The sequence below is a fragment of the Carassius carassius genome, chromosome 37 (genome assembly GCF_963082965.1).
Source record: "Carassius carassius chromosome 37, fCarCar2.1, whole genome shotgun sequence".
Lineage (NCBI taxonomy): Eukaryota > Metazoa > Chordata > Actinopteri > Cypriniformes > Cyprinidae > Carassius > Carassius carassius.
The window spans coordinates 29026785-29044159 of NC_081791.1; the positions used below are offsets into that span (position 1 = coordinate 29026785).

At 35.7% G+C, this 17375-nt stretch overlaps 2 protein-coding genes across 2 annotated transcripts; one reads left to right on the plus strand and one right to left on the minus strand.

The window, feature by feature from the left end:
• The first annotated feature begins 2860 nt into the window (after positions 1–2860).
• On the plus strand, positions 2861–8495 carry LOC132117627 (V-set and immunoglobulin domain-containing protein 2). The gene is made up of 8 exons (XM_059526959.1): positions 2861–3036; positions 4148–4450; positions 4696–5019; positions 6816–7121; positions 7205–7501; positions 7636–7743; positions 7854–7894; positions 8406–8495. The coding sequence occupies exons 3-8, from the start codon at positions 4896–4898 to the stop codon at positions 8493–8495; spliced, it is 966 nt and encodes a 321-aa protein (XP_059382942.1). The 5' UTR covers positions 2861–3036; positions 4148–4450; positions 4696–4895.
• A 3216-nt stretch (positions 8496–11711) lies between these two features.
• On the minus strand, positions 11712–16730 carry LOC132117815 (PRELI domain-containing protein 1, mitochondrial-like). The gene is made up of 6 exons (XM_059527120.1): positions 16620–16730; positions 15923–16049; positions 14962–15187; positions 13149–13262; positions 12919–12997; positions 11712–11837 (listed from the first exon to the last, which is right to left on the minus strand). The coding sequence occupies exons 2-6, from the start codon at positions 16015–16017 to the stop codon at positions 11755–11757; spliced, it is 597 nt and encodes a 198-aa protein (XP_059383103.1). The 5' UTR covers positions 16018–16049; positions 16620–16730; the 3' UTR covers positions 11712–11754.
• Between the last annotated feature and the right edge of the window lie 645 nt (positions 16731–17375).

Consider the following 17375-nt stretch of genomic DNA (forward strand, 5'->3'; position numbering starts at 1 on the left):
CACCTGACCAAGTGTCGAGGTGTCCTTGAGCACTGGATGGTGCCTTGAATGGCTGACACCGCAGTCGGTGTGTGATTGGGTGAATGTGAGGCAAATTGTAAATTGCTTTGCCATGTGGTCTGTTGAAAGCGCTATATAAATGCAGTCCATTTACCATGATCAATTTGATGATCACATGACAGGAAGTGACGTCATCAAGGGTGAGGTAAGTGTCTCCACACCTGTACAGGTTAAAAACGAAAACAGTGGCACCAAACAATGATAAAGAAAATCAGACCTAAACACACATTGATCGCAGTCATTCTCGAGATAGATCATGAAGAAACCATGCTAAAGTCATTCTTTCACACTATTGAAAGCTTGCATTAAAGGTGCACAATCATATCTAACTCTACAGAGGAACAAAATAAAGGTTTCATCCTTTAGCCACTAGAGGGACTCATACACTCCTGCTTTAGGAGCCCTTTTTACTTAATCCTTTCGGACCCTACGTCCATTATAATGGACATCACATGTCAGCCCCCCCTTTTTTTCTGGAGCATTTAACCTACTTTAAAGCCTGCAGTCCATGGGATTGGACGTTAATCTTCCAATCAAATGGCAGTAAAGCTCTGCATGTGATAATTAAAAAAAAATCCACTACATTGAAGAGAAGCATGGCAGCACTTAACTCCAAACACAGAAGTAAGCAGAATCAGGATTTGTTCAAATGTGTCTGTGCATTAGAATGGACAGTGGGTTCAAACGTCTGTTACTGAAATCACATGTCCAGTAATGCTGATTGAAATTTCTTATATATATAAAAAAATCTATATCACAGTACTAATACATTTTTTAACTTATTTCTTATGCAGAATATTCAGTTCTTGAAAATATAGCTGATGGAAATATCTCAGGTGTTGACTTTATGTGGAGTGATGAGGAAGATGGAGATGGAAATGCAGATGATGCTAGATCTCCAACAATTGGTGAGTGTAGAATTAAAATTAGGCATAGTTAGTTAGTTAAGACGTTTCATACAGTTAGATGTCACTAAATCTATTGAATATCATTTTATTGGATATACAGTTTCCACTTTTATGAAGTTGTTATGTAAGGGACAGTTTTGGTAATAATTTTAGGGGGGGACAGAGATGAGCCCCCACCAGTAGTAGGGGAAGAACTTGAGATTGAGGCAGAGGAAAGTCAGAATCAAGAAGACAGTGAAGATTATGAGCATGAGGCAGATGTAGAACCAGTACTTGGTGATGATCCCTTTACAAATATCACAAAAAAGAAAACGCTTTGCAAATCCACCACTGAAGACAGACAAGGAAATGTCTAAGAAAACGCAGGGAAACCATGATGAAGTTAGACAATGAATACAAAGGAACTCAGCCACAGAAAATCATGGATCTTCTTGAATTCAAAATGAATGTGGTCGAAGTGCTTGTGCGTTCTGGGAAGCCACAGGGTTAAAAAAAACGAGGGAGGCCAAGCAATTCTAATGCAGCCAGTACCTCGCAAACTCCACATGATGAAGCTGGACAAAAGAGAGGGGCAAGCGAATGTCGAAGATATGGTGGACCACCTGCCAAATTTTGATACAAAAAAAGAAGCAACAAGATGCAAATTGGAAGGCGAAAAAATAGAGAAATTGTTTCAAAGATGCACACAGGAAATGACTCTAACGTGACTTGATTTATTCCTAGGATCATTTTGTTATGAATAAACAAATGTGCAATCTATAAAGCAAAAACCTTACAATTAAAGTTGAAATGTTATAATGTTCAAGTTTTTGATAAAGAAAGATTCACACAGAAAATGACTCTAAAATTACCATATTGATTGATTATAAGATATTTAGTTTGTTACAGACAATGTGCAATCTGTAAAATAAAAACCTCAAAAGTAAGGTTGAAATGTTATACTGAAATCTTATTCAAGTTTTTGACCTTGAGAAGAAGCTTAAAGTATAGACCAACATTTTTTTTTTATTATTATTTTATTTCATAATGGTATGTTTTTGTGAAGTACCCGTTTTGACCTGACGTCCACTGAAATGGACAAAAAAATTACATTATAAAGAGTATTGAAATTTGTAATATTTGTATTCGGTCTCATTTATAGAAGCTCGTGAGCTGGAAAATGTTCTTTTATATTTTTCAGAAACTTGAAACATAATCCAGGTCTGAAGGGGTTAATTTAGCAGCTCTGTGAAATCAGTTTGTGGATTCTCTGAGCAAGAAAAAAAAGCAAGCTATTCGTTTTGCTTTATTTTAGATTATTGGTATGTTTCAAGATTATGATAGGCTACATTTGCAAAAACAATGGCACTGTTTGCTACTCAGATGTACATTGATCCCATATTTCTGACTTAAATTATGCATTTACATTTAAAAGTACATTTCTAAAAGATAATTTTATCCAAAGCGACTTACAGTACAGTGCATTCAAAATACATACGTGCTACAAAATAATAAGTCCGTGCAATTAATTAATTTTCCACATAGCACACATGTGATTTAGTTTTGCATGTTTGAGCTTCTTTACAAACCTGTTATCCAACAAAGAGAGCATTTAATGGCATTTTTGTATTCAGTTTTGTATATTATAGTCAAATATTTTTACTTCAATAGTACTTTCTTATTTTGTTTAATGTGTTTATGTAGTAATAATAATCATTATATTTATTGTTAGTTATACTGATATATAAAAACAAAATGTTTGGCCAAATTGTGCAGCTCTACAGACAAGCGCTGTAATATTTTTTGACAAATAAAGAAAATGTTTGTCTGAAGAGCTGTTTCTGATTGTATGTATCCTGTGCTATGTGCACTGCCTCTCTCTCCAGTCAGCATTTTTAACAGAAAGCCAGAGCTTCTCAGGATGTGGTGACTGGCATTAATATAAATACCTCTTTTACTTCTTCTTTTTTTAGAGATGACACATCAACTGTCCGTCAGAGGAAGAAGAGACGGAGAGACATGGCTTCAGACGTGATGTGCTTGTGTTGTGTGCTTGTTCTGCTCTTCTCTGGACTTCAGTTCACAACAGGTACGACTGAACAACAGAACGAGAGATTAGACAATTATTTACATCAGACACAGAAACACATCCTACTGCAGTCTGCTAGTGCTTTCTGTTTCTGATGTTATTTTCTCAAGTTTTCCGTTACTTACAGATTCGATGGCAATTTGAGTTATATTTATGTATGCAAGTAGATTGTTGAACTGTTAATTGAAATATGGCGACAGTTCATTGGTCAAATGGGAACACAAACTGACTGATGATCAGAAAATGGCTAAAAATCAGCTGATAAATTGACTCATGGATGTTTCATTTAATCAGGATTTCTACAGGTCTTAAAAATGTCTTAATCAGAGCTGAAAGTCTTAAATTCATAATGTTACATGCACGGCAAAGAATAAATATCTGCATTTATTTTTTCAGTTCAAATGTCTAAACAACCTTAAAACTACAGTATGAAGACATTTGAAGTCTTGCTTTCTGAGAAATTTAGCAAAATGAAGTGAATTTATGTTTAAAACAAGAGCAGATATGTTAATGGGGAATTAAAAAATGTTCTTCCTTTCAATTAAGTAGATTTTTCTGATCTCATCAGCAGATATTTGCTCTTGTTTTAATCATAAACTTATTTCATTTTTATCAGTTTCACAGAAAACAAGACCTTTTATTTTAAGTATTTTTACTCCTTGTGTAAATGTGTCATTTGCACTGGAAAACAAGACAAAAGTACTGATGAAGAACAGCACTTTTCGATCCATATTTCTACTTGTTTTTTTTTTTTTCATGTGAAATGAATTAAAAACGAATGGAGATCAGTTGTAAGTTGTATTTTCAGACACAACTAATTGTGTGTTTCTAATGCTGAGTTCCAGGATACAGGTCAATACCAGTTCATTAAAGGCTCATAAAAAGTGGTAGTTTGCAGATAACACCGAATCATGTCCACAAATATTTCCAACTTCTGATTACAAATTGACACAGCATTAGACATTTACATTTAAAGCACACATTGACATTTGTGATTTAAGAATATTCAGATATTTGTTCTGTAAAAAACGAGATGATGATACTGAGTTAGAGAATCATATTTGCACAGAGAAATACTGATGTTTCAGCAGATGTTTTTGTGTTTTTGTAGGCTGTAATGTTGTGTTACCATACATCACGTGTTCTCCAGGAGAGTCTGTGCTACTGCCCTGCAGGGAAATAAACTCAAATCACACTGAAGTCCAGTGGTGGATCGGTGATTCTCAGACCCACACTCTTCAATACTCAGTGTCTCCTCTGGACGCTATTAAGGGTCAGCGATACAAAGACAGAGTTCAGATTCAGGGGAATCTCTCGCTGTCCATCACTCGACTCACTGTAGACGACACAGGAATGTATTGGTGTAAAACAACAGAGACTGACAAAATGAGCAGTGTTCATCTATTTGTTGAAGGTGAGGAATTTTAGATTTCATAATAATACAAACCAAAACATAAGACACTTAAGGCGAGACCTCACAAACTTTTATTGGTCACTTTTGAGATTTTGGGTTATTTGGCTTGTGTTGTTTCAAACTAATGGAAAGACAACATACAAAAAAGTGTTTCTTCTTCTAAGTGTTGATTTTATTGTACTTTGTCTATTTGTGTGATTTAAACTCCAGTCCATTTCTCCAGCAGTTCTGTTTTGTGTCTGCAGGTTGTTCTTTATCAGGGAACGAAGGATCAGTGGAGATCAGCAGATATTCAGGGGAATCTGTGCTTCTGGCCTGTTTGGTCAAATGTAGCACCCGTCATAAACCAGATTCAGAGTTCAGATGGAAATGACCAAACTATAGAGAAATAAACCTGACCAGTAACTCTACTGAACTCAGTCGACTCTATCAGGGCAGATTTCACATGTTTGATATATGTTCAGGAAACCTCTCTCTGCTGATCTCTGACCTGACTGAGGAAGATGAAGGACTGTATTCCTGCTGGAGTAATGAGAATCAACACAAGAGCTTCAGACTCACTGTTAAAGGTAAATATTGAATTATTGCATTCAAATGTATTTTGTTTGGAACAGGATGCTTTGCATAGTTTTTTTGTGTCGGGTAAGATTAAGTTTAATATCATTAAGCTACCATTGTCGTTTTTTTATTTCTTTTTTCTACATACGTAATGTCGGATGACCGATGAATTGGGATATCGCTTTGATAGACCAATCTAGTTTGACTAAATGAGACAATGCACATTGGCATGCAATTATTGCATCCAGTTGCAGCTGATCACATGAGTATAAGAAGGCAGCAGGTGCAATGCATACCAGGTTTTTGCTGAGGAGTCTATAGTACAGACACTCTGGAGTAGTTTTAGCAAGCCGACACTAACAGGGGCCTCTCAGGGCCACTACCCATTTGAGGTGAGAACACAGGAGGATACTGGCTCCACACAAGGGCTATAGAACCTAGCGAATGTGTTGGGGGTCACCCAGCCGGCAGCTCAACAAATATCTGTCAGTGAGGCGCCACAAGTCAGCGCCCAGGAGGATGCAACACCTCTAGTAGAGTGAGCTCGCAACCTGAACGGGCAGGGCACACCCTGTGCCTAAAAAGGCAGGGGGATGTTATCCACAATCCAGTGGGCCATCCTCTGCTTAGAGACGGCATTCCCTTTCATGCCGGCCTCCGTAACAGACAAAGAGCTGATCTGAGGTCCTACGTACACCCTTGTGTCGGGTCTACATAGCATCACAGGGCTCGGACGGGACAGAGCAAAGCTAGGGCTGGGTCTGCCTTCTATGGGGGCAGTGTTTGCAGGTTCACCACCTGATCTCAGAAGGGTGTAGTGGGAACCGTGGGCACCTGGGAGTCAGTCGGCCCAAACTCTAGGCACAAATCGTTGACCGAAAATCCGTGCAGGTCCCCTACCCTCTTGATGGAGGCCAGCGAAAGCAGGAGCAGAGATTTTAATGAAAGAAAGTGCAACTGAATAAGTACAAAGACTCAACTGGGCCCTGCTTTAGTGATTTAAGAACTAAAGACAGGTCCCAAGAGGGTATTGAGGGGGGCGTGGAAGGATTTAACCTCCTGGCCCCTCTAAGGAACCTGATGACCAGGTCATGCTTACCCACCCACTTCCCTTCTACGGGGTCATGGTATGCAGCAATCGCAGCAACCTGGCCATTGAGGGTGGAGGGAGACAGCCTTTGCTCCAGCCCTTGCGCTGATCGGGCATCTGCGAGGATCTTCTTGATGAGAAGAACATCACTCGATGAACAGGTTCCACTTCAAGGCATGAGCGTGTCTCGTAGACGGTGCTCTTGCCGAAGTGATGGTGTCCACTACCTTTTGGTGTAGGTCCATAGAACCTCCGCGTCTCATCCAGGAACCAGACATGAATTTTCCAGAAGTCTGACTGCAGATGCCATAGGGTGCCTCGTCTCTGAGTCGGTAGATCCTTCCTCAGAGGAATCCACCAGGGAGGAGCTGTCAAGAGGAGCAATAGTTCGGGGAACCAGGTCTAAATGGGCCAATATGGCGCCACAAGCAAGACCTGCTCCCCGTCCACCCTGACCTTGCACAGTATCTGTGCGAGAAGGCTCACTGGGGGAAACGCATACTTGTGCAGGCTCCACAGCTAGCTGTCTGCCAGTGCATTCGTGCAGAGTTAATGGTTCCCTGCAAATCAGCTGGACCATACAGGGATGGAGTCACCACTCTCCCAGGATTATAGCTCGAGACAGCTTGTCGGCCATACGGTTGAGCAGGCCTGGAATGTGAATGGAACATGCAAAAGAAAAGTATCCATAACACAAAGGTTTCACACTGTTCACAGGATGCACACTGTCAGAGACTGATCGGGAACCTAAAACCAAGTACACCGGTGACTCTGTGCTTCTGTCCTGCTCATGTAAAGACCCAAACACCAAACCCGAGCACTTCAGATGGACCCATGTAGAGTCCAGTAGGACTGAAGTGTCCAGTGAAACTCTGCGGTATAAAGACAGAGTCCACACGTTTCACAATACTACTCCATCAAATCTGTCTCTGTTGATCTCCAACCTGACTGAAGACGACCAGGGCACTTACAGATGCACAGTTAACAACAAAACATCCGCTAACACCAGACTCATCGTTAAAGGTGAAACTCTTAATCAACTCAGTCACTCAATGATTCAAGTGTGTTTTTGTCAGTGTTTCTGGAGTCTCTCCGTCGTCCTGTAGGCTGTGTTTCATCCAAACATCACATCACCAAGAGCTCATATCCAGGAGGATCCGTGATTCTTCCATGTTCCTGTGAAGATCCCAAAACCAGACCAGAGCACTTTGAATGGAAGCGAGCAGATGTGAATGAGACGCTGGTTTCAGACGCTGAGGAGATCAACGGCCGATTCCAGACCATCAGAGATTCTCCACATAATCTCTTCTTACAGATCTCAAACCTGACCGAGACTGACCGAGGACTGTATGTGTGCTCAGTCAACGGCAAACAATCCAGACACGTCAATCTCACTCTTACAGGTGAAAACACCTCGGATTAGTTTCAGATGAAACTGAAATGATTTCAGTGATACATTACTCTCATTGAGCTTGGCAGTGTTACATTGAGACATTGCTTTTAACATAAATAATAATAGTAATAATTTTGTTCTCAGATTCTGCCGTTATAAATCCTCTCGATTATCAGTACTATCTGATATTTCTGATCTGTCTGATGCTGCTGCTGGCGGCTGGATGCATCTACCGGAGATTTAACCAAAGAGGTTTGAACACACACGACCAACAATCTTGAACTGTGCATTATGATTAAAAAACACTGAAGAAAGGCAAAGCTAGGAGTTTGGGTTTAACTGAAATCGTTATAATCTTACAGCTAAAGAAGGACACCGAGAGATCCAGAGATCAAATGATGAGGTGAACTGATCAGAATAAAATACACTATTCATGAATTTTCTGTAAAGGTTCAATGAACTGATACATTTTTAAAATACTTATTTCATATGCCAAGCATCTTAGCAACAATTTCTCAGAAAAACACCATTTAGGCTCTATCCGTTTTAAAATATTGCATCCAGCACAACTAATGCTCTCATTTTCCTCAAAGAAATTTTCCAGCTTGTGTATTTCTGTGACTCATGCAACCAATGACAGTAGTGTTTCCTAAACACAGTATGAAGTGACTTCTGCTGCGGTGGCACTGAACAAGAGCGTACAATCCACTGAGGTCTGTGTCTGTGCAAACATCTGCATGCATAGAAGTTATTTGTTGCATGCATTTATGTTTCCTTCATAAAAATAGCTTTTTGAGAGCTACACATTTAGCTGTCAGTTCATGAGCTCAAACATAACATAAAGGCAGATGCATGTGTAGCTGCAGTATTTGCTTTTGCATGTTGCAACTGGTGAACAACTCGTTGTCTTTTAGGATGATGTGACTTACTCCAGCGTTACACATATTAAAGGGAAAAAAAACCTTGCAAAAAGGTTAGTGTTTAATTTTGGGCATCTATTATAAAAACCAGTTTATCTGAAGAAATATGTAGTTGTAGCATTTGTGTGTGTGTGTGTGTGTGTGTGTCTGTAGGAAGAGGAGGTTGTTTATTCGACTATGGCAGACATGAGCAGATCTACTCAGGTGACCCGTTTTTGTTATAATTTTAACACGGTTTGATTTGAAAGCTTCTGCTTAGATGCTTGAAATGTGTTTTGCACAAGTGCATCTTGCATTATTCACAAATCTAAAATGAATTTAAAAAGAACCTTGATGTAGATGAGTTTCTTCTTCAGGTTTATAGAAATTCAGCATTGCATCAGTGTGTATTTTATCTCTGCAGGATGATGTTTATTCATCTGTAGTCCACATCAAATCTCACAAACCACAATCCCGACACATGAACACTGAGGAGGCCACTGTCTACGCAAGTGTGCAGAAAGATAAAACATGACACAAACACACACCGTAAACTGCATCTCAGACATTCTGCACTGGGTTATTGTTTTATGATCATTTTAAATAGTTTGATGGCTTTTACATTAACCTAATTAGCTTTTTGTCATGTTTACTACTAGCTTAATTTCATATGGTTAGTCATTTTGTAAAATGTATGACATTGTTAAAATGAATGCTACATTTCTATATTCTTAGATTTTTGTATTCTGAAGATGATTGGGTGATTCAGTTTATTTCTTAAATACAATTAAAATTCTGTGTACACGGTATCATTAAAACTGTTTAAAGTGTAATTACTCAAACTACAAGAGTTTCATCGTTTGTTTCTTTATTTAAAGATTCCATGTCTCGTCTTTTCAAGCAAAAAGCAAAATGAATACACATACAAAACAATAAAATATTAACTTTCAAAATAATATTCTTCATTCTAACACCTTAAATTTCACACTAAAGCATCTGTGAAGGAATGCAGTTAAAACATATATTATGAATAGAGCAAAACAAATATTACAACAAAATATAGTTCTATAAATTAACACGATCTTAAAATTAAACTATGCATTTTCTCATATTATTAGACTAGACACTAATTAAAACAGTTAAGATAAGCTGTCAGAGATTGATCACGTTAAACTTGTGACCTGAAATACAGTGTATTATTTGACATAAACTGATAAAATGATGTATTATACAGCAATGTGTTAAAATATTTTTTTTTTGGACGGCACTTTGTATATATTGTATACAGTATGTGTGTGTGTGTGTGTGTGTATATACAGCTCTACTATGCGTTACGGCAGTTGTAAACGATTGCAGAGTATATGTCCCTGAGTTTTCTAATCGTATTTCTAAACCCATGGTACAGGGACAGCATTATCTCCACAGCAAGCTTCATCTTCAGTCTTCACCTTCATTGTTACCTGAGCTTACCCCTTACTTTATTTAGCAGCCATGAAACTAGGTCACCTCGCAGGATTCTCTGGGTAAGTGAATCTCATGAAAACACGTTCAGGTCATATTTCTATGGAGGCCATGGGATAAAAAAGAATTGTAATTGTGTGATCTTTTATCTTACAATTCAGCCATTTTTTTTTCTTGCAGTTCTGAGTTTCTGTATCACAGTTCTTTTTTTTTTTTAAAGATATAAGCTCACAATTTTGAAGAGAAAAGACAGAATTAAGTAAAAAAAAAAGAAAAAATTGAAAATATAAACTCAGAATTGCGATATAATCTCAGAATTATTAAATTTAAGCAGGATTCCAAGATATTAACTCAGTATTGTGAGATTTAAACTCAGAATTGAAATATGAATTCAATTTTGCAATATAAACTCAGTTTTGTGAGAGATAAACTTAGAATTACAAGATTTAAACTCAGAGTTGTGAAATTTAAGCAGAATTCCAAGATATAAACTCAGTATTGCAATATTAACTAAGTTTTCCGAGATCTAAACTCAGAATTGCGATATAAACCGTTGTGAGATTTAAACTCAGAATTGCGATGTTAATTCATTTTTAGCAAGATAAACTCAGTTTTCCAAGATTTTAATTCAGAATTGCAATATAAACAGTTATGAGATTTAAACTCAGATTTGCGAAATTTAAGCAGAATTCCAAGATATAAACTCAGTATTGCGATATAAACTCAGTTTTGCGAAATAAACTCAGTTTTGCGATATTGTGAGATTTAAACTCAGAATTGCAAGATTTACACTCAGAATTGTGATATAAACTCAGTTTTGCGATATAAACTCAGAATTGCGATATAAACTCAGAATTGCGATATAAACTCAGTTTTGCGATATAAACTCAGAATTGCAAGATTTAAACTCAGTTTTGAGATATACTCAGAATTGCGATATAAACTCATAATTGCGGTATAAACTCAGTTTTGTGATATTGAAACTCAGAATTGCGATTTAAACTCAGAATTGCTATATAAACTCAGTTTTGCAATATAAACTCAGAATTGCAAGATTGAAACTCAGAATTGTGATATAAACTCAGAATTGCGATATAAACTCAGAATTGCGATATAAACTCAGAATTGCGATATTGTGAGATTTAAACTCAGAATTGCAAGATTTAAACTCAGAATTGCAAGATTTAAACTCAGAATTGCGATATAAACTCAGTTTTGCTATATAAACTCAGAATTGCAAGAATTAAACTCAGTTTTGCGATATTGTGAGATTTAAACTCAGAATTGCAAGATTTAAACTCAGAATTGCGATATAAACTCAGAATTGCGATATAAACTCAGTTTTGCTATATAAACTCAGAATTGCAAGATTTAAACTCAGTTTTGCTATATAAACTCAGAATTGCCAGATTTGAAACTCAGAATTGCGATTTAAACAGTTTTGCGATATAAACTCAGTTTTGAGATATAAACTCAGTTTTGAGATATACTCAGAATTGCGATATAAACTCATAATTGCGGTATAAACTCAGTTTTGTGATATTGAAACTCAGAATTGCGATATAAACTTTTTTTGTGAGAATTAAACACAGAATTTATATATATACTCAGTCAAACTCAGTATTATTTAATCATTTCTATCTGTATTATAGTTAAACAGTTTTGCAATACAGTAACTTTGTTTTTAAATTGAAATCAGCTTACTGGCAGTACAACAAATGCTACAATGATATATAAATAAATACTTCACAGTTAAAATAATCTTCTTGCATAGCAGTGATGAGAACTGGGGGAAATATAATTATCATAAAAATAGTGTTCTGATCAAATAAATTTGTAATATTCGTAAATGCATTTGGGGTGACCTGGTATGATCCTGACATTCACTCTTTGTTCAAACTGGTCATATGTATTGCTGAGGTTTCTGGGTTTTGGAGGCTGAATCAATGTTTTTGTGTTTCTCGGCAGAATCTCCAGGACACACTTCTGAAAAAGAAAATAAAACATGATGAAACACCAGGATTACCGGCGTGATTTTTTTTTTATCTTTAACAGAGGACTCTCATGGTGTCAGATGTAATACTAATAAACAGCAATGGAAAGAGGAACTAACATGGAGATAATTTAATCTGTTCTGTGGTTTTTCTTTTGCGGTAATGAAACATGTCTTTACAACTTATTACTCAAGTGTTAAAGTCAAGAGCTAATAAACTCACACAAAGCAATATGTAAAAATAAACAATACAAATAAACACGACCCCGGATTATGATAGGATAAAGGCCTATTCACACCATTCTTTTATTTTAATGAATAAACTAAATATATATAAAAATCATAAATATTTATATAACTTTTTTTACTATTTTACTATATTTATCTTAGTAGGAAAGCAGTTGTTATTTTGAATTAGTTTACATTTTAATATTTCCTATTTTACGTTTGGCTAAAGTTTTAGTAATTTTTTTTTGTTTGTTTTTGACATTTTAATTAGTTTTCTAAAAATATTTCTAAAGTTTTTTTTTGTTGTTGTTGTTGTAGTTATTTTAGTACATTAAGTTTTTAAGTAACTAAATTTAAATAAGAAATGATGTCTTTTAGTATTGAGACACCGTAATAGTTTTTCCGATTATTTTGAGTGAGTTTATATTTTCCATTTTAATTATCAAAGAATTTTTGGTCATTTTATTTGTGTGGTTTTATCATTTTTATAAATGTATAATTTTATAAATTTTTATTTTATTTTTAGTTATTTTAGTACATCAAGTTAAAGTAAATTTAAAATGAGAATGCTGTCTTGGCAGCTAAAATTTATATATTTTTCATATATATATTATTTCCGTTTTTAATTTTATTTAAAGTAAAACAAACTAGTTTAAATTTTAGTTTTAGTTAACCATAATAACCCTGATGTACAAAACAATATTTTATTAAAGCCTCTTTATTGTCTGACGGGTTTTATTTTGCACTGAATCGTGTGAGAATGCTAGTTTGAGTGTTTTCTTCTCCATGTTTTGCTAATGTTTGTTCTGGATGAGGACAGGCCTGAAGTGTATATAGAGCTCTTACTCTGCAGATTAGACAGTGCATGCTCCAAACCCTTCATGGCTTTCACCTGATTACTCCTGAACCTGGCCCAACCGAACTCCTGCAGGACGACCAACACAGTTTTACAACACACTGCTGACCATTCATATCCACATAACACACTGTCTCGTCATCTTTTAGGTCAGACTCGAACCCAGACAGTTGTGCTGAGCCCCAGTGTGTGTCTGCTAATCGCTCGGCCGTGGCATTACCTGAATGGGTCTGGAGAGGCCAAAGACTCCTGATGAGATCCAGGCTTCTCTGGTGATCCGTGTCCAAACAGGCCGGTCCTGTTCGCCCGCAAACACACAGCGCTCCACCACATGCTGGTAACACACACACACACACACACACACACTTGCATCTTAGGGCACGTTATGATAGACGGCATTACTTGTCACAATAAGATCCGTTCATGAAGTCCTAGATTTTGGTCTCATTAAAATACTATTATACTTATTCACCATTTATTATTATTATATATATATATATATATATATATATTATTATTTTTATTTATTTTTTTCGTATTAGTTATTTGAATATATAAAGTTAAGCTAATGAAAAATGTTGCATTGGAAACAAGCTGAAATAAAATAGTTTTTTATTTTTGTAAAAAGAAAAATATGAATTTCTATATAGTTTTCATGTCGGTTATAGTTTTACTTTAGTCTACATAGTTTTTTAAATTTTATTTTATTTTAGTACAATTATTATGAATTTATTAATCATGAATTGTTATTAAAATAATTTAGTATTTTTAAATATCTCTATATATAGTTTTTTATTGATTTCTTTTTCAGTATTAGTTATTTTAATATAACAAGTTGTAATAAAATAGTTTGTTTTAGTCATTTTTGTGCATTTTTCTTTTTTGTTTAGACATTTCTAAATAATTTTATATCAGTTAATAAAAATCTATTCTATTTTTAGTAGTACTTTAATTAACAATTTATTGTTATTAAATTAATTTAGTATTTTTAAATATCTCTATATATAGTTTTTTATAGATTTTTAGTTATTTTAGTATAACAAGGTAAACTAAATGAAAATGTCGCCTTGGAAACAAACAGAAATAAAGTAGTTTGTTTTAGTTTATTTTTGTCATTTAAAAAATAAAAATCACAATTCTATCTAGTTTTATGTCAGTTATGGTTGGAGTTATTTCAGTTCATCAAGATAAACTAAATGAAAATATGAAATGTTGACTTGGCATAAAATATTTAGTTAATTTTATAATTTTTGTTGTGTGTTATCATTTTGTTAGTTCTTGTTTTTCTAAATTAATTTCAGTTAGTTATTTTAGTACAATAAAATAAAATTTTTAGATCTTGGTATTTCATTGTGGGTGTTTTTTATAAAGTTTAAAAAAAATTTTTTTAGCATTGTGTTTTTTTTTTGTTTTTTTTTAATAGTTACATTTTTAATAGTCTATAAAGTTTTTTATTTCAGTTTTAGTTATGAGAATGAGAAATGATATGTCAGTTTTCTTCATTTTCTGTTTTGTAAAATGTCTATTATTTATTTAATTTTAGTACATCAAGTTAAACTAAAACAAAAAAAAATCTAAAACGTAATCTTATTTTATTTCAAGTAACATTCTCAACTCTCAATTCTCAACTCACAGCTTCTGGAGATCATACTTTCATTATTCGCTTTCATCACCGTCAAGTGAATGCATAGTGGGTTTAAAGGTCTTTGGTAACTTTAAACCAAGTAGATTTTATATTTGTATGTCACCGTATTCATTTCTACAATGAGAAACAGTCCAATTAAACAGAAATATTCATGTTTCTTTTCTCTAATCAAAATCCTTTAACCAAAAACCTGTTTGAACTGTTGATCTTTAGTCTTCCGTACGTTTTAATGACATTTCATTCATTTTTGCTCCTCAGTGCATGTTTCTAAATGACATGTAAAGGTTAATGTGTGTGTGTGTGTGTGTGTGTGTGTGTGTGTGTGTGTGTGTGTGTGTGTGTGTGTGTGTGTGTGTGTGTGTGTGTGTGTGTGTGCGTTGTTGTTTACCATTAGTTTAGTGTGATTTACGTTCCAGGTCAGCGTCGTGAGGCTTCTGTTTCTGAGGTCGACCACCGAATCCTCGATGATATAAACCGAACGCGACAGATTTCCAGGGAAGACGCGCTCCGCCCAGCGAGGGAGACGATTGGTCTTCGTCAGGAGCCGCCGGGACAGGAGCAGGTTATCCGGCGTCACCTCTCGGAAAACTACGTCCTCCGTCAGAACATGAGTGCTGAGGGAAACACGTTCACAGAACAATCAAATAAAAACAACTATTGATTCCGATCGGTTGATTACATAGATTCGTAGAAATAGCATTGCATTGCATCAGTGTCTCATAAATGGATGCTCTACAGTGAATGGGTGCGGTCAGAATGAGAGTCCATAATCCACAGCACTCCAGTCCATCAGTGAACATCTGGAGAAGACAAAAGATGAAACAAATCCAGCATTAAGATGATTTTAACTCAAACACATAGAGTCTATAATCCATAATAACACTTCCTCCAGTGAAAAAGTGTTCTGGTCTGAATCAGGAGAGAAATCTGCACAGATCAAGCAGCGTTTAAACAGATCTAAACAAATATGTGTCTTGATTCTGATGTGAGAGACAACAGAAGATGCACTTTTTCACTGGAAGAAGTGTTATTATGGATTATAGACTCTATGTATTACAGTTAAAAACATCTTAATGCTGGATTTGTTTCAGGTTTTGTCTTTTCCAGATGTTCACTGGTGGTCTGGAGTCCTGTGGATTATTGTAATGTTTTTATCAGCTGTTTGGACTCCCATTTTGACAGCACCCATTCACTTCCATTTGAGAGACATTGATGCAATGCAACATTTCTCCAGATCTAATGAAGAATCAAACTCATCCTAATCTTGGATGGCCTAAAGAAGAGCACATTTACAGAAAAACATCATTTCTGGGCGAGCTATTCATTTAAATGGAGTGTGGTTTATGTACCTGAATGGGTTCGGGTATCTCAGCCAGAAGGCCGCCAACACCTGATCCCACGGGCTCTTGATGTCCGTCTCGCTGAAGAAGTACTTCCCTATCATCACGAGGCCAGCAGAGCCCCACGGACAGAGTCCTGAACAGAAAAACCAGCACATCTGGATATATTCATGACATGCACCATATGGACAAAAGTATTGGCACCCCTCTTCCAATGACCATGTTTGACTACTTTAGTCATTTTCATGACTACAAATCTTAATGTTTAAGCATATTAAGATATTCTAGAGAACTGTGTGCTTCTAATTTCACAGCAACAGTTTGGAAAGAGAAACCTTTTCTATTATAACAATTTATAAGAGGATAAAATAAAGTTAAATGGAATTAGAGTTTAGTAAACAAACCGTGTCGAATAGCGAAACTTCCTCTTTTATAATAAGCGCTTATTAGTCTGATTTAACACGAAGTAGAGCTCTTAAATCCATCGGGGTCGTATATATGTTTACTGTATTTATTTTTCAACAATGTTATTACACGTTTGTTGAGAAAATAAAGAGTCAGATCGCGCGCATCAGCACCGCGCGCAGACACAGGCGAGACAAACATAAACAAACACGAGTAATCCCGAACAGAGGCCGAATCAACACGAACACGACCGCTCAATCTCGGTAAATTAAAAACACATTTACTGTGTTAACGGACTCACTGTAATAATCCTGCAGCTCTGCGCGAACATCACCGACATCCGCCGCATTTCCGCCTTCTGTGCGTGCGCGGGCGTGTGAGTCTGCGTGCGCGCGTCAAGAGCGTTAACGAGTAACTTGTTAGAGCTACATTATCACGCTTATTAGCATGCATATTACTGTTTATATGACCTTATTTGTGACCCTGGAGCACTAAACATTGATACATCATCTTCTGGAAGCTGAATAATCTTTACATCGATTTATTGTTTGTTATTTGGTTTAGATACAACTATTTGTAAATCTGGAATCTGAGGGTGCAAAACAAAAAAATCTGAATATTGAGAAAATCATCTTTAAAGTTGTTCAAATGAAGTTCTTAGGAATGCATAATACTAATCAAAAATGAAGTTTTGATATATTTACGGTAGGAAATTTACAAAATATCTTCATGTAATATGATCTTTACTTCCTAATGATTCTTGGCATAACAGAGAAATGGATAATTTTGACACATACCATGTTGTCTATTGCTACAAATATGACTGGTTTTGTGCTGCAGAGTCACATATATGAGTTTTCAAGCATCAAAACAACACGTGCAATACAGCTTAGAATTGTTGTTGTTTATTAGAAAGTGTTATAAATTCATTATCATTTTGTGAGCATTTCGTTGCTGATGTGACTGTAGAATGTTATTCTTCATCTACAAGTATAAACTTTCTGTTTCTGTTTGTTGTTTCGTATGCAAACTACAATTCAAAGTCTAGTCAAAGCAG

Coding starts and splice junctions, on each gene's coding strand:
- LOC132117815 (XM_059527120.1), bottom strand. CDS start 16,017: ATGATAGGGAAGTACTTCTTCAGCGAGACGGACATCAAGAGCCCGTGG. Junction 13,263..14,961: donor TAAATCACACTAAACTAATG/GTAAACAACAAC, acceptor GTGTGTTACCAG/CATGTGGTGGAGCGCTGTGT. Junction 11,838..12,918: donor TGCACTGTCTAATCTGCAGA/GTAAGAGCTCTA, acceptor TTTCTTTTTCAG/AAGTGTGTCCTGGAGATTCT.
- LOC132117627 (XM_059526959.1), top strand. CDS start 4,896: ATGTTTGATATATGTTCAGGAAACCTCTCTCTGCTGATCTCTGACCTG. Junction 5,020..6,815: donor CTTCAGACTCACTGTTAAAG/GTAAATATTGAA, acceptor CACTGTTCACAG/GATGCACACTGTCAGAGACT. Junction 7,502..7,635: donor CGTCAATCTCACTCTTACAG/GTGAAAACACCT, acceptor TTTTGTTCTCAG/ATTCTGCCGTTATAAATCCT.